At 40.7% G+C, this 25,737-nt stretch overlaps 2 protein-coding genes across 4 annotated transcripts in view; one reads left to right on the forward strand and one right to left on the reverse strand.

The window, feature by feature from the left end:
* trrap (transformation/transcription domain-associated protein) overlaps positions 1–8,064 on the reverse strand; it is a 79,213-nt gene extending 71,149 nt beyond the window's left edge. For 2 of the 3 annotated variants that reach the window (XM_030400407.1, XM_030400408.1), the window contains exons 1-14: positions 7,218–7,317; positions 6,458–6,507; positions 6,057–6,167; positions 5,717–5,821; positions 5,429–5,512; positions 4,772–4,828; positions 4,533–4,658; positions 3,958–4,035; positions 3,485–3,573; positions 2,883–2,979; positions 2,061–2,199; positions 1,295–1,373; positions 493–727; positions 49–385 (exon numbers count right to left, since the gene is read on the reverse strand). In XM_030400407.1, coding sequence (XP_030256267.1) covers positions 49–385; positions 493–727; positions 1,295–1,373; positions 2,061–2,199; positions 2,883–2,979; positions 3,485–3,573; positions 3,958–4,035; positions 4,533–4,658; positions 4,772–4,828; positions 5,429–5,512; positions 5,717–5,821; positions 6,057–6,167; positions 6,458–6,507; positions 7,218–7,317 — 1,687 coding nt within the window. Of the gene's footprint in view, positions 1–48; positions 386–492; positions 728–1,294; positions 1,374–2,060; positions 2,200–2,882; positions 2,980–3,484; positions 3,574–3,957; positions 4,036–4,532; positions 4,659–4,771; positions 4,829–5,428; positions 5,513–5,716; positions 5,822–6,056; positions 6,168–6,457; positions 6,508–7,217; positions 7,402–7,999 lie in introns of those variants that run through there. The other variant, XM_030400406.1, reaches the window with a different exon arrangement.
* Positions 8,065–14,786: 6,722 nt separating this feature from the next.
* nptx2b (neuronal pentraxin IIb) lies at positions 14,787–22,050 on the forward strand. The gene is made up of 5 exons (XM_030399466.1): positions 14,787–15,528; positions 16,359–16,578; positions 17,020–17,264; positions 18,233–18,412; positions 19,750–22,050. Exons 1-5 carry the CDS (start codon positions 15,088–15,090, stop codon positions 19,978–19,980), a joined length of 1,317 nt encoding a protein of 438 aa, XP_030255326.1. The 5' UTR covers positions 14,787–15,087; the 3' UTR covers positions 19,981–22,050.
* Positions 22,051–25,737: the final 3,687 nt, after the last annotated feature.

The raw sequence follows: 25,737 nt of genomic DNA on the forward strand, positions 1-25,737 counted from the left end.
ACAAGACACCTGCTTTTGATTGTTGAGCATGAATCTATGGCCACTCACCTCCAGGGGCCTTACAAGAGGTGATGCCCCACGTAATTGTCTTTACTCCGCAGACCAGAGTCTTGACTAAGCTTCGGCAGTCAGACACCTGAAATGTCTGCTTGTCTTCTTTTTCACCAGGTCGGTCAAAGGACGTTGAAGGGGGTGGAGGCGCAGCAGGAACGGGTGTTGGAGGAGCGGGAGGGGGAAGGGCCGGGGTGGTGGAGGGAGTTGGTGTGGCTGGTACACCAGGTAACGCTCCTGGGTCGACCACACCCATCTCTGACTGGGGCTTACACTTCTTGAAGATGGAGACAAGCTGGTAGCGTGCAATGGTGTGAAACTTGAGCACAAACACCTGATTTATAGGAGAAAGAGGGAAAATTTGACTCAATGTTTCCTAATCAATATGTATGAAATATAAAACAGTGTCTTTTCTATCGATCCAAATTCTGTGCAGCTCACCTCTAGCATCCTCATTAGGATGTCCCGTCCGTTGCCGTTCTCCTGCTCGGACTTCGAGCGGATGCAGTCTACCAGGTTGAGCAGCAGCTTACAGGACATGGTCTGGATGTTACTTGGAAGCGACTCGTCATCAATGTTCTTAGCAAAGAGCTGCACAGCTAAGGATAAATCTGTCAGTGGCAAGTTCTGACGAACATGGTGCACCAGGTCTGCTAATGTGCTGTAGGCCAAGGGTCTGGAAAGAAAGAGAAACATTTTACTATGGCATCTGCAGCAGAAGTATATCCATGTTTCATGAATTTTAGTAGTCAAAAACCAGCATTTTCTAAAAAGGTAGAAAAAAAATTGTAATTAAGAAAGCCATTAAAAGCTTTTCAGATATGATAAGTAGCTTTGAGATGCAACTCAAACAGTAAGGGAGAAAGAGAGGGGAAGATAGCTAATGAGTGATGCTAATAGTCCTGCCAGTTCTCAGCCAACTGCCTTGTTTCCTATGTCATACTAATGCAAAATGACAGCTACTTGGCAAGTGAAGAGGGTCAACGAGGTATTGGAATCGACCTAAGGGAGGATGTGCGGGCAGCCTGCCCTCTGGAGATGCTTCTATACATGACAACATGACAGTACAGTCTGTGGTGCAGTGTTGGGAGTCAGCTTCCCCCCGTATTTCAACAGCATCAAATACTGCCAGATTAATATGCTAGGACACTTAACATGCACCTGGCTGGGAAATCAACAACGAGAGAGAGAGGGGGTACTGACACAAAGGAGATCTAATGATTGCACACACACACAAACTCACCTAAGAGTCTCCCGTGCAGTGTAACCAGAACCAATGAGGATGGCTTCATCAAAAAGTTTGTCCATGCAAGGTATAAACTCTGAAACACAAAAAGATAATTTAAAAAAGACATGATTCCATGATTTTAGGTGTGACCCAGAAAAGAAATGTACAAAAAGAAAGTAATAAAGCATACATAAAATTATGGAAATGTTTGGTTTATTGCATAAAATAATAATTGTAACAATGGTAACTATCACCGACTCTTTCCCTGCTTTGGCAGCAAGAGCAAAACTGTCACTCAAACACCTAACAGTTAGATAGTTTCATCAGTTTTCTGCAACTCCACAATGTCAAATGAGAAGAATCAGTGGAAACGGATTGAGCCGCATAAGTAACTCACAGCATAATGCAGAAAATGACCCAAAATGTGCATCAGTGTCTCAAGATTTCACTGATGGCTGGCTGAGCTTTCATTCCATTTCAGTCGGTCTCACTTTTCAATTCTGTCACCAAATCAAAATGAGGTTCTACAGCGCAGTTTGACAGCTAATAAAAATGTTATTTCAGAAGTGTGAAAAGTGAAAAATGAAGAGTGACTTGGCAAGAATCTGGGCTGCTAATGTTGTGACCAGGAAGAACACGTCAAACTACAATTAGCCTGGAAGTTTCTTCGACTTCTACTGAGAAAAAAAAAAAAAGCACGAAACCTTCTCACTTTCCTCTTTCAAATTAGGTTATATGCATTTGTGTGGAGTGTGTGTCCGTTTTTTGAGTGTGTACATACGGCTACGCAGGTCAGTCGTGAGGATGTGCTTGGCTGCGATGAGCAATTCCTTGCGGAGGTGAGCAGTCTCAGAGGGGCAGTTGGACAGCAGCTGCAGCATACCCTTTACCATCTGCTGAGAGTATTTCCCTACCAGGTCCTGATAGGACAGAAACACATACATATAACTTATGATTAAAGGCACAATTTCTATTTAAAATTGCGGTATGGAGGCAAGCTAATTTCTGCAAAAACATAAATCCCAATGCAAGCCAAATATTTGAACCAGGATTCTAATTTAATTTGTGCGGTGTCTATTACAGCACAAACAACGGTAAACTAAATCCCTCGTAACAGAAGGCCTTTTTATGGTGTTATCAGTGTTCTTGGATGTTTGCACCAATTGTCTGAGGTTTTATTGTCTTACTCTGTTCCTGATAATGTATGCACACAGTCAGTGAAGTTTCAGAAGACGTTATTTGTGCCATTCATTTTATTCAATGTGGAAAAAGTGAAGTAGATATAAAGTCTTAATTTAATTTTTCAAAGTCTCTTTTGTGTCTTTATTTCTCCCAGCTTCGGTGCCTTCATATCAGCGAGTACATAATGTTATACGACAGGATTGCTTCCTGCCAATCACCTGACACCTGCAAGAATAAATTATATCCAGGGAACAATCCTACAAAACAGGAGCGGTGAGAAAAGCCATCCTATGACGCAATAGGGAAGTAAAATGGGTTTCACTATAAATGGCTTTTTTCCCATTTGAGGCAGAATGACTTATCAAATCTATTGACTGACAGTGGAAACTGATGCAACACACAGCCATCAAAACAAGTTTACCTGGTAGATTCTGATGATGTAGGCTAGAAATGACAGAGTCTTGATCTGTGCGGCAATGAAGTCTGCATACAACTCCTTGTTATAAAGCTTGTGTTGCCTGCAAATGAAACAGCAAAATTGAAAGACATTAATGATGCTGATTACCTGCAGTAGGTGGCATTTACATAGATTGAGGTTAACGGTCTACATATGGGACTTAATTCTATGCACATCAGGAAGAAACTTTCTCTATACCTGCCACAGATTGCTGAGGTATTTCTTCTAAATTAACTCTGCTCCATTTCGGTCCTGTTCAGAATGCTTAACACAACCCCCTTCCTACCCCAAGAGGCCTCCTGCTAAGCCAATTTCTACAATTTCAACATCCCCAAATGGATTCAAACTCCAGCTTTGGCAGGCAAAGTGCCGGGCAACACCATCAACAAACTTAGCATGAGAGAAGAAGAGAAGGGGGAAAAGAAAACAAAATCAATTCACCTAAATGTGCCCAAGCTCATTTCTAGGGGCTGTAAAACGAAACGTGTTAAAGGCACGCTCAACTTCTTATCAGATCCCACAAAAATAAGCCTGCATAGAGACACACATACACAGATGCATCTTACCTGGCCTGCGGAGACACCTGGAGCATGATGGTGTTCATGATGAGGGGTACAAACTCTGACACCACGTTGTGAATGTTCAGCTTATATAGCTGAGGGCACAGAACAAATAAACAATCTTACTTTATAATAAAAACAAAATAAAAAACGGATTTATATACAAACCCATTTTTCCAGCTGAAGTGATTAATTCCTAAACACCAAGGTAATATGCCAGAACTTCCATAACTACAATTATTTCAAAATGCAGATGAGTCAATTCAGTAAGTGGTGTCCAAATCTTTAGTAATTGGAAACCTAATTTCCATCACTAAAAAGGAAGCATATTTATCTCTAAAGTATTGTAATTCACTGTCATTTTTATGTTATTCCTTTGCAATTTTTAAGACAAAAAGAAGATAATCACTTATCTCTTTTCCACTAAATGTTACAGCATGACGGACATAGTATGAGAAAATCAGGAGTATATCACCAACCTGATACATCAGCACCACTATGATAGGCAGCTCTGCAAGCACCTTGAGAGACAAAGACCCCCTTGGGATGATGGTGTGCTAGAGGCAGAAACAAAGTGAGAACCATTAGGAGGATGACTGATGTAACCGAATGATGTAAATGCTGGACACTTGCCACACCCGTCTACCACTAAAGCCATTTACTTTGGAAATGTAGACTGGTTTCCAGTTATTCTACAAATTCCTCTATAAAATGTCTCAGTTTTAAGACTTTCTCAATTTGTGAGATCATGTCTTCGGTCTTCATAAAACGTCGACTAAAATCAGTTTTAAGGAAAAGGATCTCTGAGAAACTTGCAGTCAATGGTCCTCCATGAAACAGATTCAGTGCAGCATCATGGTCATCTTGCAAATAGCATGTTTAATACAACTTTTAGTTTTGATCTAAGAGGGCATAATGTGCATTTAATGCACTTTTCATTTGAATTTAAGTGAGGCTGTCATTGTGCGAATATGGAACACTACTACCATCCAGTGGTTGCAGACAGTACTGGAAGAGTTTAGTGACTATATCAACTCCCAAAAAATGTGCTTACTGTTCGTGTTTCGCTGTCTTCCCTCTCAGGTGCAGTCTTAACCAACACAGATGTGATCATCCCGACCATTTCTGGGGAGGGAACCGTGTTCTCTGCGATCACCTGCGGGTTCTCAAAGTACCTTGCCTGGTGAGAGCAGAAAGTTGACAGTGGTTGAGGGAAACACAGGCAGAAAGGTTGACAAACCCAAACACTTCTTCGTGGAAAGGCAAGCCACCTGCTGTGGAGGATGTACTTACAACAACTTTTGGAAGGTCTTTGTAAATCTGCTTCACAAAGTCCAGAAAATGATGAATCTGAGAAGAGAGGATTAAGAAAAATATGTTAATCCAATACTTCAAGAAAATGTTCCTTTTCTTTTATAAGAAACCATTAGAAACCAATTATTCTTTAATGCCTTAATGCTGTACTTGGCCTACTTAAAGCAAAGGAGAAAAATATCTGTCCTCTTTAGTATTACATACATAGTGCTGCCCCTATTGTTTGTTACACAGGTCTTGGTCAACAAACAATGTTAGCCGTATTTTTTGGCCATTGTTTACAATAAGGAACAAGGTATTAAAGGCCATCCACATCAAGAACAATCACTCTAAACTGTAACTGTGATTTCAATAATTCTGTGAACATCCACAGTGAATAACAATAACACTCAAAATAACATAGAGAAACAAGAACGATATGTTCTCCAAGGAGAAGAATTAGGAAAATCCAATGCTCTTTAGTGACAGTTGTTGTCTTTTGAAGCTGAATTTCATTTATACCTCTGTATGAGTCAATTTAGATTACCCAGGGCATCGTCAAAGAAGACGTCAGTAAAGACAAACAAACTTCCCATCAGCACCTTAGACTATTTGGCTGTATTTTTTTTCTAAAACTAATAATTCTGAGCTTCTCACCTCTTGAGAGATTGGAGGCCGGAACTGTTTGTGCAGCTCAATAATGATGCGAAGGCATATCAGCACATTTTCCTCACTTTCAATCTGTTGGGGAAAAAAGCCATGAATGTAAAATCAGCACACAAATAGTTCCTGGATGTGGAATAAATTAATGAATGTTATGATTATCATCATTAATACTACTGTTGTTACTATTATTATTATTATTATTATTATTATTATTATTATTATTATTGTCTAAAATAATAAAGCGTTAAATGTTGTGTTTTTAAACAACATGACTCATACCTCCAGGAAGCGAAACATCACAGACAGGATGTTCTTTGTGTGTGGACGAAGGTGTTCATTTGTTGGAATGCGGTGGATGATTTCCAGCACTAGTTTCCTCAATTGCTGAAAGAGTGGATAATATTATAAATCCAACAAACCAGCTTCACATACACCATTTCAACAATCCAGTGATGCTCACTTATTTCAGGAAATGTGTTGCAGTGAAGTTCAGTGACTGGTTTACCCGGAAGAACTTTAAAAATCACTAATACAAAGTTGTTGCTGATGTTGAACCTTGACTAGACAGAAATCCATTAGCGTAGGAAGACAACCCAAACCCTTGTTCCTAGCCACACACCTGTGTAGGTTTTTCTTGAAGGAATTGCACTTCTCCATCTTGAAGAAACGTGAGGAAGCGAGGGATGATGTGTTCCAGGAAGGTGGAGTACTGAGGCGACGATGTCACATTCTGAAATTGACAAGCCAAAGACATGTTAAGTCTGTGAAGTATATAGTTACTCAATATATCCTGCTAGCATGTTTCTGTGCAATTTTTTTCTTTGCTGCTGAAAGCTCTTTTCACTGTATGAAAACACAGACAATATTGTTCCTGGGTTCAGTAACAACTAAAAAAATTCCTAGAGAATCACACTTTTGGGGACACTATAAAACTTCTTAAAATCCATCACAATCCATCAGCAGAGACAAAGAAAATGAACACCCTCCATCACACACACTGTGAGCATTCATCAAACTTACCTCAAAGTTCTCGCTGACCTCCTGCATCATCTTCAGCTTAGTTTCATCGGCTGGAAGTTGAAGGACAGAATGTCGCCATTAATCAAACGTGCTAATGATACAGTTCCACTTTTCATGGCCACCTCCATGTGCTCTGCAGGGACTTTCAGATCTTATCAGTTTTACTTTCAGCGTCCAGATTGATCAAAAGGTACATTAAGAAACTTCAACACACACACACACACACACACACACACACACACACACACACACACACACACACAGGCACTCTCCCAGACACACGTACCTTTGACTGGACTAAAGCATATCGCTCTCATCACATCGCCCTTGCTGAGCACAGGTACCCCATCTAAACCATAATTTACTTTGTATGTAAATATAGAGAAGTTTAAGAAATGTGTTCTTAGAAATGCTACCTTTAATTGGTCAAATCCAAACAAGAAAAATGAAAAACCCCTTTTCATTTCTAGGGGGATAACTAAATTTAATCTCTCATCTTCTTTCTACTCTTAATAATTGCCAAATAATATAACTATTGATTTAAAGTAACTGTCATCCGACTAGGATGACACCTACACTTATCCCTGCAGCATACTGGTAAGTTTAAAAGCAAGAAAATAGCATGATGAAATAGAAAACCAGTGGCTCTAAATCATTTGCTGACTATAACTAATAATTTAAGTAAATCTGTGTTTAATGCTTCAATATCTCATTGAGATTACTCATGCCTAGCAAAGACATTGAAGGTCTATGAACTTACGTGTGTTGGCGTCTGTGAGTGCTGCCACAAACTGCAGGTACTTCTTCATAAGTGTAGTTTGGTCCACCACAGTGGGGCTTGGCGCAGGCACAAAGGCCATGGTGGCCGCTGGAACAGACTGCACTGTTGTGGGAAAAGGGGGCAGACCGCAGTCTGCACAGGTCTCAGACTGATATCATGAACACTGAAGGGATGAGAGGAGATACGAATTTCGTCGTTAATAATATAAATATAAGAAGAAAACGTTGTTAATCTGCAGAAATTAATGTCATAGTTTCTCAAACTTTACGCAAAAATCAGCGTTGTCACGGGGAATTTACTATCTTTGACAAACAACCAGGTAACAGACACAAACATGCCTTTTTGCGGGCGCACAATGATGAGATCATCAAATGCTGCAACTAGCACGATTTCTACACTACGATGGGAATTTCTGAATTAAAAATGGGGTTCTCGGCGTCAAAATGGTGGGTTTTGCTTTGCTAAGAGGTCTATCTGTGCATGGTATAAACCCGCAAACGGCACATACAATATTCATTTCCCAAATCACCTTAGCAACGGTTAGCTTATAAGCTAGCTTTCCCAAAGAAAGAAAGCGCTCGCGCATCCCCTAACGTTAAACTCTGTTTAAGACTAAATAAACACAGGCCACGGGGACAAAGCATCCTTTTTTTTAGCTGCAAACCTGTTTAAAAGCTAGTCGCACACAAGAGGCTATAGAACCCCGCCAGTATTTCGCCAGTATTTAAGTTTAAAAGAAAAATTAGACCATTTGCACTTACCCAGCACGACAGACAGGAAACTGTCGCTCTGTATCCGCCGCGCTCGCGGCGCTGCTCTGTACTTGCGACCGGTAAAAATGTGTGATATCCCTCCGCGAAGTGCATTTCATATTTTCTCGATAAATGTGTGATTACAGTCTTGTAATATTTGCTTTACTTAGTTATATGCAGAAAAACTATTTAATCGATGTTCCGCACTGTAAAAGTAGGTTTTATTGATTAAAACGAGTTATTCTAGTACAGGCGGAATGATATACAGTGAGAACCAGTGGTTATATGACCATCGATTTCGATGGTCATGGCTTTCAGGGTTGTCAGCGGAGGAAGTAAATTTGCGGGTAACTGCGCAGGACCGACCACCGCTGACGGTGTAGAACATGTTTGGTGGTTGTACCCTGTGTCAGAGGTGTAATTTAGGTTCTTGTAGTAATCCATGTCGGTCTAACGCTAAAGCATTCAACCACAGATTGCAGTATTGTGTAAACTATCTATATATTGCCTTAAATGTTTTCCAAATTGTGAACCTAGCCAGCAGTGCATGGGAATTACATAAGCAACATCAGCCTGTTGTTGTTTTATCATCATTTTGGTTTGTTTATATTTGTAACATATCTTATGGCCGTATTTACAGTAAACAAAAGATTTACTGATTTATACGTAAAAGTTTTGGGTTGCCAGGTTGTGGGTTTTGTTTCTTATCCTCATTAATAAAAGTTGATCTGAATCTATTTTTTAGATTATGAATTCTGTCAATCATTAATAAAATATTTTAGACAAAAATCCAGTGAGTCTGCAATTAAAAGTCTTTGTAATTTGTTGAAAAAATGTTTGGCTTGTTTGTTCTTGAGTTCTTTTATAGGTAAGATATTATTTTGTTTGAGTTATTTGGTCATCCTCATACATACAGAAATAAAAGAATACATTAAAAAATACAATACAATTCACACGATCTCTAGGGGCATTTCACAGCCTGGCAACCTAAAAGATCTTAACATTATCGCTATAATAACTGATGTGTGAAGAATTGTGGTGGGTGGGCCATGAGATATGACACTGGAACATACAGTTGAAGTTCTAAGCATGGTTTGTTTTTACCACAAGATGGCAGCCCACTGAAGGAGACAGCAGGCCTGCAAACTCTCCATGATCGGAGATTTGCACTGCTTACAGTAAAACAAACACAATTCAGACCCTTTAGAAATAATAAACTAAAAGCTGGCATGAAATACAACAAACATGGAACTTGCATAATTTTGCTTATAAAGGTACGATATGGTATAAACTTACATTACCTTTTAAAGGAATGAAACTATAGAAAATGGATCTCAGATCTTGATTTTGAGAGCTAAGTCCACTGACACAATGCAAGAAGATAGATGTGCAACATTAATACAGGACAGGGGAGCCAGGAGTGATTTATTTGTTTCTTAATTACGTCAGAACATTTTGAGAGGATGGGTGCCAAAAATGTGGATTTTTTAGGATCTCCCCTTTGATGATCATTTTAAAAAGTTTCATTCTCACCATATTAAGGTGCTGTCATTCACACTTCTGCAGTTCATAAATGGCAATATGGCAGCAACAAAGCTTGAGATTTTTTCTCATAATGCTTGTTTTAATAGAGTTGGAATTAATAGAAAAAATGCTCATTATTTATCTCGCCTGGTCTATCAAGCCCAGCTCCTGCCCGCTTGCTTTTGTTAATGGGCTTTAATTCACAATTCTGTCCTTCACAGCCTCCCACTTCATGTGTGGACCCACGGGCAAAAGACTGCAGAATGAGATGTTCCTTTCAGTGAATGTCGTATATAATGTGGAAGGTAATTTGACATATAATGTGACATTCTCATTCTCTTTCTGGCTCCGTTCCCTAAGTAATAATGATCTGCTAAAAGATGTTTGTCTCAGGCTTATTGCGCTGTCCTGTTCGTTTCATTAGTGGGGGGTTTTTCTGACAGGGGCTTTATCCTGAGAGGGGAGAGTGGATGACACACTGGTTCTCTGGCTCTCCAAAAACCACTCATGTGTCCATTAGAATTGTGTTTCCTCAGTGCGCTGCTGATGCCCTGATGATGAAGCCGGATCACCCCTGCATTATTTCTCGGGCATAAAAAAAGTGCACTTTCCTTGAGACCGAGTCTGAAACATCAACAATGCCCTGGGAATCTATTCATGCATCCACAGTCCCTAATGCATTCATTCTTTTTACCAACATGTACTCATGTGGTCTGCAAAATAACAGCCTCTGTGAACCAGCAGTTGCGCGTCTGTGTGAAAGACTCTGACAGCTCTCCACTTTGTGATTGGTTGTTAATGGGAATATTAATTTAATGACTGTTGTCCCCAATGAAATCAAAGCTGAATTTTCCATTTCCGTGAGCTGTTTTTAACCATGAGCGGTTATCGTTGAAACTGGTACGCGCCCTTTTGTCTTTGTCACCTGGTGACCACAAAATAGGTACCATGTCAGCATAAAATATCCTGCGTCTAACCGAGGGAGGCAGAGTCTGTCACCAATCACAGTAATTGGTTCTCACAGGCTTTGCAAAGCTACCAAACCCTGTGACCAGCAAACTGAGGGTGTTGATGGTCACTCACTGCTGCCACATCTTGCCTCCTTTCTTTCTTTCTTTCTTTCTTTCTTTCTATGTAAGAATTGAAGCTTAAAACATACAAAAACTAAAATTATCAACAGCATGCTAACCAGCTACCGCCAGCCTGGCCTTTCTCTCGAGACCACACCAAGCTCCTAGTCTGGACTGCTTGCTGCACAGCTAACTGAGCTAACTAGCAAATGACATCTACAGTCAGCAGCAGCTGGCATACAATCTGGTGACAGGCCGCCCCCTGGTCATTTGGAGTATGTTTGCATTTTGTTCCGTTTAAGTCTGATTTCAAACGTACCAAAACTCGAAATGTTTACCTTCATTTATCAAAATACTTTCAAGTACAATTTTGAGAAACTTGTCCTTGAGTATGTCCATTTAACTCAACGTTTTACTTCTTCTCCACAACATTTCAAAGGGAATTGTTGTCATTTTTACTCCACGACTTGTATTTGCCAATAGGTAGGCTATCAGCTGCTTTAAAGATGACAAGAAAAGACATATTGTAGTCCGATCAGCCTCAGCATGAAAAGAACAAGTCCTTGGGCGGTGCACAGCAAGCGGTATCCGCTTGAATGCCACGGAGGACCCAGGGTTTCTCAGCAGAACATTTCATTGTAACAGTATGACAAATGTTATTTGCTTGACCTGTTTTTCCTTTTTAATACTGTGGCTGATCACTGTAAGCTTACACAATACAATATACTGTGTAAGATTAAACCAGTGGTTCAAATCATTTCTTACTGCAGTGGCTGTTTTACCAGTCTCCAAGTTCCCAGGCAACTGAGACGGCAGTTTCTTGTTTTGACCCTTGCTCCACTGAATTGTCAGCAACCTTCTAGTGAAAACCCAGTGCACTTACCAAATAATATGTACATAGGAGGCTCCTAATAAAAGAATTTAATTAACCTTTATTTATTCAGCCAGGGTTCACTAAGAGCAATTCTCTCTTTCTCAGGAACACCCTGATTACATCCACACATTTACACATTTGCACCTGGAACACTTGCAAGGTGAAAATACCCAATTTTTCACCTAAAGTAAAACATTGCTTTTCCTCTCTCCTGTGCCATTAATCACGTCATGACCTCCCCATATTGTTTTATGACCTTTCGGAAGGTTCTGGCCCCTTGGCTGGGAACAAAAGGTCTAAACCACCTGTGTATGCGCACAGTAGTTACAACTAGCTCCACTTCGACCACTGAAATGCTTTTCATGCATTGATGCATCAGGAACATTAAACAATTTGTTGTATTAGTGCTTTTACTGAGGTTACATCCCCGAAGGCTGCCTCCACCACTAGTGAAAAAAAATAATATAAGAAAACAACACTTTTCATATGTATGTGGTTAAAAGAGCAGAATGGTCACAATGTAGGGCACTGACTGGCTGACGACTTAAGTGATTTAACCTACAGTAAGTAAAGAGTACCTATTGAAAAAGGATTTCCATTTCAAATGGTTAAAACTGGCCCAACCTGGAAAATGTTTTATTGAGATGAGTCAGTCACAACAGTGTGCCGATGTGATGTACCGATGTTAGTTAGTTTGAAACTGCCCATAAGACTGGCAGCCTTTAACAACGCTGGAAACATTGCATGTAATCACTTGAATAATTCACTGACATGTCTTTATTTAATCGTTTAATAAGAGCAAATAAGACTTCCCATGGCCGCGATGTTTCAAATTACTAAATAGAAAAATGTGTAATCAGTGAATAAAACCAAACTGCTTCCACTGCTTTAACAACGCTCCTGATTGACTGCGTGATTTGGGGCATGGTTGGACGCCATGTTCAAAGCACAGTGGTATGTCTTCCAGTCTGCACACCAGGCTTTATTGACCTTTCATGGCCAGGCAGGCAGCTGCTGCTAATTGTTTACCAACCACATCCTGTTTCTCCACTGCTTGGCTTATCGAAGAGACTCACCTGCATCAAGATTGATTTATCATGTTTTTGACTGCTGGGAAAAACGTGATTCTAGCTTCAAATGGCCTCGAGGCTTCTGTCTCGTTTTAAAAATGTGCTCATGAAGAACCAGTGTCACAGATCTTTCCTCTCTGTCCTGAATTCTAAAGTTATTTCAGTGATTTTATTAAGTGACTGTGTTATGTACTTGCATGTTAATGTTTATCTATGACTTTATACTGTACACACTCCAATATGCCACACACATATCACCCACATAACGAAATACAAGTGAATCAGTGGTGAAAATGTTGTCAGGCGGACAAAATTTCAAATAATATGAATTGTGTTCTGCTTACAAACATATCTGAAGACCAGATTAAACCAAACCTAATGGAATTATCTTATAATTTAGTTTACAAAAGGACTAGTTCATCATAAAAATCAAAATTAGGTCATTATCTGCTCACATACCTGCTGATGAAAAGTAACGTGATGTTTCGTAGTTATTAAAAAATACAGGAGCTTTACGGAAAAACAGGGACATGTTTTAAAATATACAAAAACATCATAATATGGCTTTATACAAAACTCATTGACAATCCAAGTCTTGGGAAGCCCATAGATCCCAGCTTTGAAAACACAATAGCTAAGTAGGGGAGACTGGGGTAAGATGAGCCATTTTTCATATTTAGGATCACTGCATCAAGGCAATCATTGTTTTGTCACCAACTAATATATCTGCATATATTTCAGGATGGTGTGCATCCCTTCAAAAAAACAGAATGAGTGTAAACATAACTGTTTCGAAAATATAGCATGTCCAGAAAAAGTGGTCTTGTGGCACAACTTACCCCGTGTGTGGGGTAAGTTGAGCCGTATCCCTACTCCCTACTCAACTTCCCCAGAGCTACCATTTTGACTTTATTTGTCCCCACAGCCAAAATGGTGCACTTTTATGCTAGGTTTATGACCTCATGTTGTAGCTCATAGATACCACAATTGATGTATAAAACACATTTTAAATGATCTATTTCGGTCTAAACACAATTCTCATGAAACTTACAATAGACTAAATTCACTTTCAAGAGTGAAAAATGTTTTTTTGGAAATATATGTCTAACCACTTTACCCTTGTGGCGCTTACCCTCACAGACTCCATGAAATGATGCCTTCCTCCTAAATATTTGGTCACATGATCAATGTTTTTTTTACCGTTTCCCAGCAACAAGGGGTGGCTCAACTTACCCCAGTCTCCCCTACGCCCTTGATGTGTGGTCCAGCCTGTGCACCCCATTTTTTCAGCTTAAAAAAAAAGATGAAAATTGCATCTTTGAAATCAATTTGGCCTCAGTAGATTTGAATTATGCCGACAGACATGTATGGAACCATCTGTATGGTCCCCGTCTACTTCAGCTGTTCAGGAGCTCTCTGAAACTTCTAGGCTAAAAGCACGCACCCCGTTCGAGCCTGGTGCACAAGCCTGACTGCATGTCAGGGACGTTAATGACGTCTTTTCGAATCAATTTGCCAAGACTCTGATTAGATCGGAAAAAGCCGCACGGTGCCATGCAGCCATGGGTGTACAGTGTGAACAGGAGGGGGCTGAGCGCAGAGCTCTTGCGTCGAGCATTAACGTAGAGGAGGTGTGACTGACAATCCGAACTGTCTCTAGTCTGTTTGTCACTTAGCATTCAGTTTTTCATTTTTGTCTCCTTGCCTCCTCCTCTTCTATACATACCAACCTGAGGCTGAAGGTAGGCAGAAAGTAACATCCGTCCGACATCAAGAACCACGGCCCTTTAAAAGTCACCACGTAGAGCACTATAACTCAGATAGATTGAGGAATCCATTAATTAGGGAACCAGAAGAACATCAGAACAAGCTGAAGTCAGATTAGATATGTGGACATGAAATGATACTGAGAACAATAACTGATGAACGCTTACATAAAAGAGATAATAATAATAATAATAATAATAATAATAATAATAATAATAATAATAATGATACAAACATTTTAAAAAGTTTAATTGTTATACCACAAATGGAGTAAAACATGTAAAATAGAGCAACATAAAATACAGCTTTTAACTTAACAGATACAGGTGCCGGTGCTCCTCACAGACCTCACTGCTTAATTAACTTCCAGCATTCATACATAAACAAATGTATGTTCGACCAACCTGTTCGGTGACGTCAACCTACTACAACCAATCAGGGGAGTTTCCAGAGACACCTTTTTTCGATAATCCTCTTTCCTAAGAGGAGCTGTCCGATCAGCACCACACTACGCGCTCCGTTTGTGCCAGGAATAGTCCCGTTACAAGCCACATTACCGGGGCTTACAGGGAGAGAGAGTCACCTCTGATCCGATTTTCTGCCCACACTTTTCTCAATTTGGCCGCTCAGACGTGGCGTAGTAGTAGCTTTACCTGATAGTTGTTTTTTTTGTTTTGGGGTACGCTTTTACGCACTAAAAGTTGAGAGTGGATTACGTTAGAGAGAGTTTTAATTGTTTAGTGTTTGGCTTTTTCACTCCCCCCTCGACTTTCCTTGAGGGTAAACGCTGCCATGTCTTCACTCTGGTACGGATTTTTGTGTTTGTGCGCGCTCGGCTGGAGTCAACTAGCGAGCGGCCAGCCGGACGATGGGAAGAGGTACATCTGCCGGACAGTACCCCTCAGCGGCGACGCCAGCTGCCCCGTGACACTGTTACCCGAGCTGAACGCCGGGAGCCAGGAAGAGGAGCTCAGGAACACGGTCATGCAGCTCCGAGAGACAATTCTACAGCAGAAGGAAAACATTTCCAAACAGCTCGGCACCATCAACGAGCTGACCACCAAGCTGTCGCTCTGCGCCTCGGCCACCGACGACAGGAAGTATGACAAGGCGGGTAACTGGGGTAAAGAAAAGCAAAACACAATGGGGGATGTTCCCAGAGATCCGAATGACAGCATCGAAACTCTTGGGAAAACCATGCAGGGGCTCAAGGACCGGCTGGAGAACTTGGAGGTAAGTCGGCGCCAGTTGCGCAAAGCGTACATCCTGTGCCACAGCCACGCGTAAGAGCACTGTTTGACTCTCCATACGTATTTATAGGATTACAACACATTGTGGACTCACTGCTCACCACTGAGAACCATTATAGTGCCCGTAATGGAGATCAAAGGGGAAGCCTGTCTGTAGGAAATAGATTGATTATCTAATTGACCTTAAACTTTCTATTATGCACGACTTATTTTGTGATAGCAAATGCTTTAAAGGTGCTCTATGTAGCAATTTGTAGCCATTTACACGTATCAATCATTTAAATTAAGAACTTTCCCTTCCCTTAAAAGTTGCTCAATGCTGCTGGACTGTGGATTTCTTTGTGAAAGACTCGGTTCAGATTTTCAGTCCAAATGGCGTGACTTTATGCAAGTTCCCCAGTGCCCCTCTCCCCTCTGCTGACAGAGAGTAACAGTATGACATTAGTTTAGAAATCAAGTTCAACAGTTGGCTTCCAGCACAACATAAAGGTTCCACAGAGCCCATTTATAGTCAACATTGTCCTACCCACAATCTTGAAATTATGTTTTACCAAATGTGAGTGACCCAGATTGTTTATTTCTACCAACTGATTGGGCCTCTCATATTATAATTGAATAAAAGGCACATGCTGGGATTTGTTTTGTTTTTTGCCATAGATCGGACATCAACTTCCAGTGTTTCCAATCCTGAAACCACATTTGCTCACACATTCAGATGAATGGCGACTTGTAGAGCGATGATGTAACCCCCTCACTTGCAGCTGTCATTGTCCCTGACCACCTCTGTGCACTTCCTGTCCATCCATCCCTTAGCAACATCAGATGCGGGCCAACGTATCCGGCGCCTCGTTCCCCAGCGAGCTCCGCGACCTGCTACAGCGCCGGCTCGGGGAGCTGGAGAAGCAGCTCCTGAAGAAAGTCAGCAACCTGGAGGAGGAGAAGAGCATGCTGTCCAATGCCACGGCCGCGTACAGGCTGAAGACGGAGAGCACGCTGAACGCCCTGGTGGAGAGGATCAGTGAGCTGGAGAAAGGTAATGCAACACATCATCATGTGTCCAACTGTTCAGATGAAGTCAGAACAAAGAGAGGAGAGGATTGGATAAGTCACCTTGAATTTGCGGAAATGTGTGAAGTTAGGTGGCAGCCAGCACTTCCAGCACATTGACACACCCATGACGTTATAAAAAGCATGCATAAATCTACTAATAAGGAGGAGACAGAGGAAGGCACTCATGGGAATAAAAGAGTTAAGAGGGTTTGATCAGACAGTGAACAAGGCTGCACATTTCTTGCAAAGGGGCCCTTTGTCGATGCTCTGTCTGCATCTTAACATGAAGCTATGTGCTGCTGTTGTTTCCTCACTTTCACCCCCTGGCAGCCATTGACAAGTTTATGGGACACCTCTCACCCCTCCCTCCCTCTCCCTTTCTCCCTTTGTCTCTCTCTCTCTCTCGCTGTCTGTCTCATTACAGGGGGAGGAGACTTCAAGTCCCCAGAGCAGTTCAAGCTCTCCCTCCCCCAGCGGACAAACTACCTGTACGGCCGCATCACCAAGACCCTGCCAGAGATGTACGCCTTCACACTCTGCATGTGGATCAAGTCCAGCGCCACTCCCGGCATAGGGACGCCCTTCTCTTATGGTGTACCAGGGCAAGCGAATGAGATCGTGCTGATCGAATGGGGCAATAACCCGATAGAGTTACTCATCAATGACAAGGCAAGCACTTTGTAGTCACCTGTGGTCACTACTGGACCTGTGGGGTATATGATAAAATGATAACTTAGAAAAAAAAGACAGAATGAATTATACACTTAACAAAATACTTAAATTCCACAATTCCAACAGGAGCAGGAAGAAAGAAAAACGTATATTTCCGGCCCTTCACTTTTTTTTTAAAGGTGCAGTATGTAAGAAGTGACCACCTGTTGAATTCATACTAAAAGCAGATAGGGGGCAGCATGATCAGAAGACTAAATGCTGCAAACTGTAGCTGCCATTAGCTAGTTAGCTCAGTTGCCCATGCAGCTAGTGGTCAGGACTGGAAGTTTGGAGAACTGGGGAAGTGACGTTGTCTACTAGCACACTAGCTAGTAGCACAGGAGCTTTATATAGGGACAGGATGGGGCTAGCTGGTTAGCATGCTTTCTTAAGCATATTTTTGAAACACAATACAAACACTTCATAATGTGCGCAGTGTTATTAAGATTCTGTTGATAATTCTATTGGGGTTTTTTAACCTAAATTTCTTATGTAACAAAATAAACTGTAACATGTTGGGAAATTCACAGATCTCATTAATATATATATATATATATGAAAATGTTTTGGGCCCAGAGCTGCCCCCTGTGGAACTCCACATTAACCTTCTTAAACTCTAAATTGTCACCAGTATACTGTTCAAATTGCTTTCTATTTCCAAATAACTTCTTCACCATTTGTGAATGGTGCCCTAATCCCATAATCAGGAATTTTGACGATAACTAATGGTGGTCTATCGTGTCAACCTCATTTTTTAAATCAATAGATGCCCAATTGTGTATTGCATACTTTCCTTGCGCCACTAAATCCAACCCTTCTGTATGTTTGTTAGCCATCACAAACTGTCTTCTTTCTTTCAACAACCATACCCTACATGTGCTTTATAAAAGCAATCCACAACTAAATGCATTTTGTTTGGACCACAGGTTGCTCAGCTGCCCCTGGAGGTACGTGATGGAAGGTGGCACCACATCTGCATCTCCTGGACCACACGGGACGGCCAATGGGAGGCTTTCCAAGATGGTCAAAAGCTGGGAACTGGCGACAACCTGGCGGCCTGGCACCCCATCAAACCTGGAGGAGTCATCATCCTAGGGCAGGAGCAGGTAAGGAACGTCAGCAGGACCCCAAAGTCTGTGACAAATTTACAGATAGGACTTTGAAGTGTTTGACGCCTGCTTGTGTTTGTTGGGTTAGTCAGTACTCTAGCTCCTTTGTCATGATCAAAGAAAGCAGCCACTTACCAGGAATTACATCATCCATGACTTCTCTTCTTTATAAAGTGACATTGGGTCTTTTTTTTTCAACATGGAACAGGCTGAAGAAAACTAACAATGCACCAGCAACCAAAGCCACTTCAAAGTGTAATGTCAAGTAGTTCTGCTGATAAGCCGAGTTATTTATGAGAATCTTTGAAAACTGCAAAGTAAATCAAGCGGACATGAATCAGCAGTCATAAGGAGGTGGCAGGTTATCATGACAGAACAAAGACAGTGAACCGCTCAATCCCCTCAGATGACGTCTACCACTGAGCCTATCTCCTCTGAGAAAATCAATGTAATCAACACTTTTTAAAGACCGGTGAGGTTCTAGCTGCATGACTTAACAAGGAAGTGTGAACAGCAGCATAAAGCAAACTAAATTCAATCGTGGTATTATTATTTTCTTATTTTCAACTTATTTTTAACAATCGGCTGTTCAAAGTTTGCGGCTGTCCAGGTTGACATTTGTGGTTCTAAAAGTCCAACATTGTGCACATTTTCAGGTTCATACTTTTATTTTAGGCGCTATCAAAAAACAGCAACATTATTTTTCTCATATTGGTTAATTGCTGCAGCACCTCTATTCACCCCCTGGCTGAACGCTCCATTTTAGTGGCTGTCTCTTTAAGGCTCCTCTCCTGAAAAGCCCACTCTGCTCAGACTGGTCAGCTCTCCCAGGCCTGAGCGGGCACTGTGACAGCTGACTAGCACTGCTGGATTCATGTCCCCCTCTGGATAAACTGAAATCACATGACCTTTAGGAATATGTAGCTCAATCATCACGTAAAAAAACTGTAATCGGTTAAAGGCGTTGGCTTACGACCACACCTGAACTCCCAGTTCAATGATAAACCAAATGTTAGCATGCTAATATGTCAAACCAAAATGGTAAACACCTGCTTCTCCTTGTGTGCATGTTAGCATGCTTATGTTAGCCTCAGTCAGATCCAGTCAGCGTCACCTCAGAAATGTCCAGACAGTTACACAGTTTTATGTTCTTCAACGTATGTAACATCAAACAGAACAAGGAATAAACACACATTAAATCAAAAAGTTTAATGATGAGTCCACCCATAGTCCCGCAGACTGCCTCCTCTACCCCATAAAGATAATTACCTTTGATGTTGTTGATGCTGTTGATGCTGTTGAAATTTACATCTCGCTGTTTATGGCCCTTGCAGGACGTGGTGGGTGGGCGATTCGACGCCGGACAGGCCTTCGTGGGCGAGCTGAGTCAGGTGAACATTTGGGACCGCGTTCTGAAGCCGGTCGAGGTCCAGTCTATGGCTAACTGCAGTTCTTATATGCCCGGGAATGTGATCTCCTGGCTAGCGAGCAACGTGGAAGTGTTTGGGAGGGGAGCATTCAAGCGCCCCCTGGAGATGTGTCAGGAGCGACTGCCCAATGCTTAAAACTCATCTGTATGCCTCTCTTTAGATTAGCTGCTGTTTCCGATCACTCAGCATCTTTTATATTGTCTGCTCTCTGACCGCAGGGCTGCTTATGGACGTTGTGTTACATTAATGTTCAACAAATTTTATCTATCTGCTTGGCTCAAAGAGTTGTTTGAAATTTGTGACAGGGGTTGGTTTAGATTACTTTAAAATGTCGAAAGTAATTTAAACAGAGTACTAGAGATGAGCAAGTATCTGTATCTGTTCAATCAACTAAATTATCTGTATCCAGAATCATCCTCGGAATGAGCGGGTTTAAAGCAGAAGCGTGTGGGACTAACAGGACGTTGACAAAAGCCTGAAAATGATGCGGATTGATCAGAAGTTGCTATATTTGTTATTTACTTGAAAGCTATGAAGAGAAAAGCCTCCGAACGGAGCTTCAGATCAATGTTTTTGATCAAAAGAGTAGGAGAAATGTTTACAGAGCGAGTGTTTTATAAATTTGAAATAGGGGAATTAATTCAGCTGCACGATGAGAGTTTAGAACCAATATGGACACATTTTTCTTAATACAATAATACTCATTCTTATACAAAAGAACATTAACTGTGTCGGATACTCCTTTTCACAGAGTGCTCGATCAACCCTACAAATAACGAACTATAACGTGAAAAAAATTAAGCCATTTTAAAAGACATAAATGTCATCAAGTAATCCTCGACAACAATCTTAATCCACTTTTTTTCAAAGGTAATCTGGTTTAATTTTTTTAATTACTTAAACCCTATTACATATAATCCGTAAAAGAGACCCAACCCTGGGATCTGTTTAAATCAAAGCTGCTGAAAGCATTGTTGTCACTTTAGCCTACTTCCTTTCCGTTCTGCAGTGAGCCGCCCCCTCCCTCCTCTCTACATCACCACGCGAACGAGTGGGCAGGACCGCTACATTAAAGAGTTCTCTGTCCTGATTGGATAAAGTGGGCAGAGATAGCAGAAAATTTGACAAAGAAATATCACTTGTGGCAGCTTTAAATGCCTGCTATGAATGTGTGGACGCACATATTTCAAATAATGTGGAGGCTGAGCACCATCATCAGCTGGAGGCAATCAGGGAATATATGTATTTCTTTACCATGATTAAGGTATTCAATCGTTCAGTCCACCCACCTCCACGGTTAAAGGTCTCCTCAGGTGTTGGTGCTAAGACGTGATAGTCATCCCTATCTCCGCGCTCACAGGCTTTGGAGTAATGAGGATCCACTCTAGTTCTGCACAGTCGCACACATGAAATGCTACCACTGCAAATACACCGAGGTGCGGACTAGCTTAGAGTTTGCAGGTGACATGTGAGTTGGCGTTGCGTGCTACGGGAGTAGGAGGGAAGATTAAAGGTCTGGCTAATGTTATGTCTGTTACTTAATGAGGAAATGGGCTTAGAGCCAACATCAATCAAACCTCTGATTCTGACATGTTCAGTCAATTTTAACAGGTGAAGTACAATATGGCATCTTAGCAGTCATGTGGTTCTGGCTGGTATGTTGGAGTGTGTGTGCAATAGACTTATTTCTCTGGTGGAAACATACATTGATTTAGTTTTCCAGCTTATGTATGAATTAGCGTTGAATTAAAACAACTTCACCTTGATAGGAAGCTTCATTCTTGGCATGCATAGCTGAAACCAGTGATACTAGTGAGTCTATCACAGTGCTCTTTATTATTATTTTTTTTAACTTGCCTTTCCCGTTTGAACAAAATCTATCTAAATGGTGAATCATGTTGAAAATATATTCATAGCGTCAGTGTTGTGAAATATTTTTATTTGTGATTTGTGATTTTGTTGAGGTGTCTAACCAAGCATTCAACAGACAACAACATAACATAATAACAATGATGAGAAGACTTTTCAAAAAAGGTGTTTTAAATGTACCTTTATCATTTCTACTTGTAGTGTGATTTTTTTCATTATTTAGTGTTTTTTATTGTAATCTCAATTTTAAGCACATAAATGGCTTTATTTCTTTTTTAACGTGTCTTGTGGCCTTATGGAGAATTAAGTGCCGTTGAATGTTCTGCAAATGTTGACTTTGCCAATAAATGAAAATGTGGAAAAAAGAAAATGACTGCTGCAAAAATTGATATGTAAATTTCCATCTTTTATCTGTCAGCCAGAACATTGCAAGTTTCAGATTTATCAGCACATTTCCTGTGCATAATTTTCATATTTAAAGGTGCAATATGTAAGAATTTTTGTTGAAAACATTCAATTCTCTACAATATGTGAAAAAAAAAACATTTTTGACATCATGACATCTTTTATTGAATTGCAATGTTTAGCATGCTAAGTGGCTAGCCCTGGCACTTCCGTGCATCGCATATCCAACCTGGACTGCTAGCTGCATGGCCAACTGAGCTAACAAGCTAATTACAGCTACATATGGCAGTGGTAAGTTATTACTCTGGTGATATGCTGCCCCATATTTTCTTCTGTATGACTTCAACAAGTGACCATTTCTTACATATTGTACCTTTAAGGTGTTTACCTGAAAACATTTAAAAAATAACAAAAATTCTCAACACAATCATAGTTTCTATGTGATGATGTCTATGTTTTGTGTTGCAGACACATCTACTGAAGTTAGCATGCTAACAAGCTAGCCTAACCAACACTTCCCCTGTGTTCTGAACTGCCAGTATGGACCATTAGCTGCATGACAAACTGAGCTAACTAGCTAATAACAGCTATAGTTACCAGTTACTTTTGTGATATGACCCCTATTTGTTTTAAGTATGAATTCAACAGGTGGCCAGTTCTTACGTACGGCACCTTTAAAGAGTCATGTGAAATAAATCACAGGACATGAATTAAGTTGAGTCGTTGTTTAAGCATATGGCCGATCTATGGCAGTTTAAAATCACCTTGTTTCTGTTTAGCAGTGTTTGTCAGTCTGTTCAGGTGACACATGGGCAGTTAATTACACAGAGCTGAGCAGGATCTTTAGACTCAGATGGCTCGGGTCAAGACAACAACAGGTGTCCTGGGTGGCATTAGCAACGCTTAACAGATGACCAAGGCCAGAAGGTCGCAGGTGGCGTCATAGACACTCTCCCTCATACAGAGCAGCTCCTTCTGACCACATTCTGCTCTGAGATACATTTTAAATAGGGCTACAAAAAAAAGGCCCATGAAGTAAAAGCTCGAAGAAAACGCAGACTCAAAAACATAATGTTGACCAGCTCTTTAAATGCAAGCTGAACATTACACTGTACGGTTTTCTGGAGACAGGCCCAGAGCTTTAAGATTGCAGCCTTCACTCTATGATCTCTTGTTAAGTCTTCTGATTAATTTGTGTAATTCACACAGGCTGTTTTTCATGTGGCCTCGTCTGAGCACTAAATTTATGTTGCCTGAATGTTCATGTCAGACGCTACTTTGTTCCTTTCTTCAAAACATGTCGCTTTCCAGTGACAGAGGATGCTCTGTATGTTACGGCCTTTTATCTTTGCTGAAATGAAGGAAAAAGCAATAACATAAAAGTCTGCATCAGGCTTTTCACCGCTGAAATCAATCATTCATGGTCGAGGAAATGGAAAAAAGGAGATGTTGAAGGCAATATTGAATTAGTTCATACTTTATTAGCCTGTGTTTCTTTTTTTGTGATTTTAAAGGATGAAAATGGACAAAAACAGGGTTGGTTGGTTGGTCAGTTGATGATTTAACAGATGTTCCAAGTAACATAAAGAAGAAGTGTATTGAAGAGTCATTCTCACAAGCAAATTACCTTGAACCTCAAGTGGCACACACTCAGTGTTTACAACAGTAAGACTCAGAGCTTTTCTTTATTTTGAGAAAAATGAGTTGTGGCTGGGAGTATTGGTCTGCCACTTTGCTCCAAAAGGAAGAGGTGCATAATGACTTGCTCTTACAAGTGAATTACCTTGAAACTAAAACAGCACAGAGGTGCAAAAGTGTTCTGTAATATTCAGATGAGGCTCAAAAGAAAATAGAAATAACAAAGTGGGAAATGATTTTCTTGGAGTGGGCTGAACATCGCAGATACAGGAAGGTATGAGAGTCTCTCGATTACTTAAAAGCTGCACTAGATATAATAAACTATACTCAATTGTTTCTTCTTATGGACAATAGACTAACTGACCGTGTCTAATATGAAAAGTATCACACAGACCGACAAACACACAAAGGATGATCACCTGACTCTTACTTTTAAGGAGCCTTTTAGTATCCTTCAGCTCACTGCTCAGTCCTATACAGACATTTCACTTGTAATAATCGCTACAGCTGTTAGAAGTTGCTGCCTGACAACAAACGTACACATGTAATAAGTGGATTTCATTTTCTGATAAGGACCAGTTCCATTTTTTCATCCACAGTAGGAAGAGGTTTCCAGTAATTAAGCTCTACAAACCCATAGCACAATAATCTGCTCGCCACCAAACAGCAGACAGACAAAGTTAGCGACCTGCTGCTGGGGAACATAGCGGAGCGCTTAGTCCTTACAGAGCATGATATTTTCTTCTGGAGTTGGTGGAGATTTAAGCTCTATAAAGTGATAATGTCTCTGCCATAATTTCATATCTTGTTCAGTTGCTGTCAAATGGAGAAAGCCTTTTAGAAATGAATGCTGCTTTGTATGCTGTGGTTTTATTGAAGTATTTTAGGCAACACATTTATAATCAGAGAGCCACCAGTTGTCAATACAACCATTCTGCCGAAAGGCTGATTTATCTACTTTTTGTCTATGTTTAAAGAAACACGAACACATGTAACTCTCCAATAAAAAGAAAAATTAACGCCCAAGATTTTAAGAAAGTTATGCTTATAGCCACAAGCTGTTTAAAATTGTGTATGTATTAAATGGAGGTTATAAAAGATTATCCTTATACTTGCTTTTGCACGAAACGCCTTGTTTTTAGCCAAACAGCAATCAGAGGGATCAGAAACATTACTAATTCTTTTCTTTCTGAGATTCCCCCCAAACCCCTCAAATGAGACAGCTTCAGCAGATCTGAGTGAAACAGAGAAAGTTAACTAACAGAGTTAAAAGCCACCTGAAGACTTTAAACACAGCAGTGCTTTAGCTCAAGGTCGATCCCCTGATGGAAGTGAAGGGCTCCTATTATCACCGGCAGCTCCCCACAGTATCTCTGACAGCTGGCATTCATCAGGAGACTCACAATTAATAATTTCATGACATCTCTAACAGAGGACAAGCTGTCATAAACACCACCAAGGTACTGAATGGCACAAAAATAATCTGACTGACATCAGCGCAGCTGGAGAGGATTCAAGGATTTTGTTTTGTGTGAGGTTATCCTGTGTTTAATTCAGTTTTATTCAACCTTTTCCCTCCTGGCACTGACATTTTCCTTTAATTCTACTTTTACTTTTACATCTCTCTGAGTGAAACAACAAATTTTGTCTTTGCAGGCCAAAATATACAATTAAGTGCTTCTCTGACACCAGTTCAGCTTAATTCTCTTCATTTATAAAAAGGGGTGGCTCTGATGGTGGCACCACTGGTTCATCATTTTGATCTAGGCGGTCTGATGGATTGCAAGGACATTTGATGCAAACATTCACGCTGTCCAACGGATGAATCCTAATATTTTGTTGATCCTCTGACTTTTATCTCTCATGCTAAAAGTAGATAAACAATTTCACTAGTCCAGTGAAATATCTTTTTCTACAAGTCAGAAGGGCTCAAAACAGCCAGTGAGCTTTACATCTGTGCTCTTACGTGAACATTTTTCA

The sequence above is a fragment of the Sparus aurata genome, chromosome 20, assembly GCF_900880675.1.
Source record: "Sparus aurata chromosome 20, fSpaAur1.1, whole genome shotgun sequence".
NCBI lineage: Eukaryota > Metazoa > Chordata > Actinopteri > Spariformes > Sparidae > Sparus > Sparus aurata.